At 37.2% G+C, this 2,500-nt stretch overlaps 1 protein-coding gene across 1 annotated transcript in view; it reads left to right on the top strand.

Moving 5' to 3' along the window:
- Positions 1 to 2,490, top strand: part of LOC138026345 (kelch-like protein 12) — a 2,820-nt gene extending 330 nt beyond the window's left edge. The window contains exon 1 of the mRNA XM_068873657.1: positions 1 to 2,490. This exon is cut by the window's left edge and continues 330 nt beyond it. Coding sequence (XP_068729758.1) covers positions 1 to 1,616 — 1,616 coding nt within the window. The 3' untranslated portion in view covers positions 1,617 to 2,490.
- Positions 2,491 to 2,500: the final 10 nt, after the last annotated feature.

Raw genomic sequence — 2,500 nt, 5'->3', positions numbered from 1 at the left:
CAGCAGCAAGTCCGTTTTTTCTTTCACTTCTGGTCAGTGACATGAGAGAGGGAAAGGAACAGTTCATCAGGATAGAACTTGAAGAAGCAACGGGGTCAGTCATGGAAGAGGTTCTTAAATATATTTACACTGGTAATGTTGCAATCACCAAGGAGACCGCCCACGACTTAGTGGCAGCAGCAGATTATCTTCTTTTACCAGGTTTGAAAACTTTGGCTTGCGATTTTTTGAAGGAAAACATTGCAATTGAAAACTGCATTTTCAATTATTACTTTGCCGACAAGTATCAGTGTTTGGAATTAATGGAGGAGTCCTGCGAGTTTATTAAGTCAAATTTCAGTTCAGTCATGAAAACAGAGGACTTTGTGAAGTTAGATATTCAGGAAGTCATGAAATGGGTTTCCAGTGATTATGTCATTGTTGGTTCCGAGGAAGAAATTTTTGAAGGAATAGTAAAGTGGGTGTCTCACAAGAAGAGTGAACGAGAAAGTTACTTTGTTGAATTGTTGAGTCAAGTCCGTCTGAAATCCATGTCTCATGACTTTCTCCACAACAAATTGATCAAAGAAGAACTGGTAGCAACAAGCAAGGAGACTTTGAATTTTGTGTTGAGATCCATGGAATGCATTGCTGATCCCTTCTTGGAAGATGCTGCCAAGCCACCCAGGAAGTGCTTGGAGAGGTACACAGATGTGATTTTTGTTTGTGGTGGCAGGACAGCCTTATGCTATGCACCCCAGAGAGACATTTGGTATCAGTTGCCAGATATGTTTCTTGAACATCGAGATCATGCTGTTATTCAATACAGAGATAAAGTTTGCATTTTCGGGGGACATCGTGCTGGACCAGGAAAATTTCGAGAAATAGAATACTTTCTTTCTTCTACTAATTGCTGGGAGACAATTGTAGGAAGTTATGGTCAGGGTGTTTGTTCTTGTTTATCAATTCTAGATAGTTGCATCTATGTATTATTATGTAATATCTCAAGGTGTAAAGATGACATTATTCTCTATAAGCTTGATGAGAATGTTTGCGAGGCTGTGGCTGATCCACCAACTATTCGCCATGGAACTTGTTTAGTCAGTGATAAAAGACACCTGTACTTAGTAGGAGGAACAGTTAATTTGCTTTCTTATCGAGGATCTCAAACAGTGGAAAGGTTTGATCCTATTTTAGCTACATGGGAGGAGGTTGCAGCTATGAATGAGGCAAGATATAATGCTTTTGGAGCAGCCATGAATGGAAAGATCTATATAGCAGGTGGCATGAGTGAAAAGGAGGAAGTTTGTACCACATTGAAGTCTTGTGAGGTATATGACCCATCAACTGAAGAATGGCAAGTCATTAGTAACCTCAAGGTGTGTCGTCATGCTGCTAACATGGTATGCGTTGAGGAAGCCCTTTATGTAGTTGGTGGCTTCAAAGGCATACGAACGTCTTCAAGAGAGTTATCAGTGGAAGTGTTTCAGTTAGGAGCATGTGAATGGAAAAGTAAGTCCACTATACCCACTAACTTTGAGAATGAAAATCCTGAGGATAGAAAGAAAAAGATTCATCATAAGGCATGTCTTGCAGTGATCGAGAAGAACTTTTTAGAAAAGCTGTACAAGCTTTGACATTTCTCGTGACTGCCTTGTGGTGGCATTGTTTCATATAGTGCTATCTGGAGACATTTTCCCCTTTATTTTAGTACTATGACTGCCTTATGGTGGCATTCCTTCTTTGTGCCACGTGGAGAAGTCATTTCCGATATTTAATGGTTTGTTTAACCATTTCTTGACCTTCTTTTAAGGTGGATTACTACAGTTTTCCAAAGAAAATGATCAAGATTTTGAAATCTGTGAAATTAACGGAACTGCAATTGATGTAAAAATGTAATTTTACCTAACAAATAAATGTAAATCAGAGGAGAATGCTAAATATAGTGACCGAGCCAGAGAGACTGGAAACTAGACATTTCAAAGGCCTTTTCCTTATAAACTAGCCATACATTCCCACCTTAAATTTCAGGATTTCCTTTGCGAGAAAAAATAATCATGTATAGACAGACAGGTTTTGATAATAACTAAAAATTTGTCTCGTAGATCTTTTTAAAATAATGTTGGCAGTTTTGTCTTCATATTGTTTACAAATTGAAATTCCATAAATTTTAACCCTGGTCATGTCTTGGGTTTATGTAATTGCTTTGAATGTCTTTTACAAATATTTATGTATAGATGGTATAACTATTTCTGGTACTTTAATCTGAAAACGTTATGATCACATGGGTGAAAATTCATGTGATCCTCCCATTTAAGTGGCTTAAAAACTTGTAAGTGTCCCCTATTTTCTAATTTCCTAAAAATTAATGTTGACAGTTTTATACTATTTGTTGGAATTTGTTGTGTGAAACAATATGTTGACAAAAATTGGATGCAGATGCTATCCTTTTGCCGCTCAATCACTGATGCAAAAGTCAATAAAACTAATTAAAAGTAGTTATTAATTTTTTGGAATCGAG

This window comes from Montipora capricornis, chromosome 12 (assembly GCF_036669925.1).
Source record: "Montipora capricornis isolate CH-2021 chromosome 12, ASM3666992v2, whole genome shotgun sequence".
NCBI classification, from domain to species: Eukaryota; Metazoa; Cnidaria; class Anthozoa; order Scleractinia; family Acroporidae; genus Montipora; species Montipora capricornis.
This window is presented reverse-complemented; position numbering and strand designations above follow the sequence as displayed.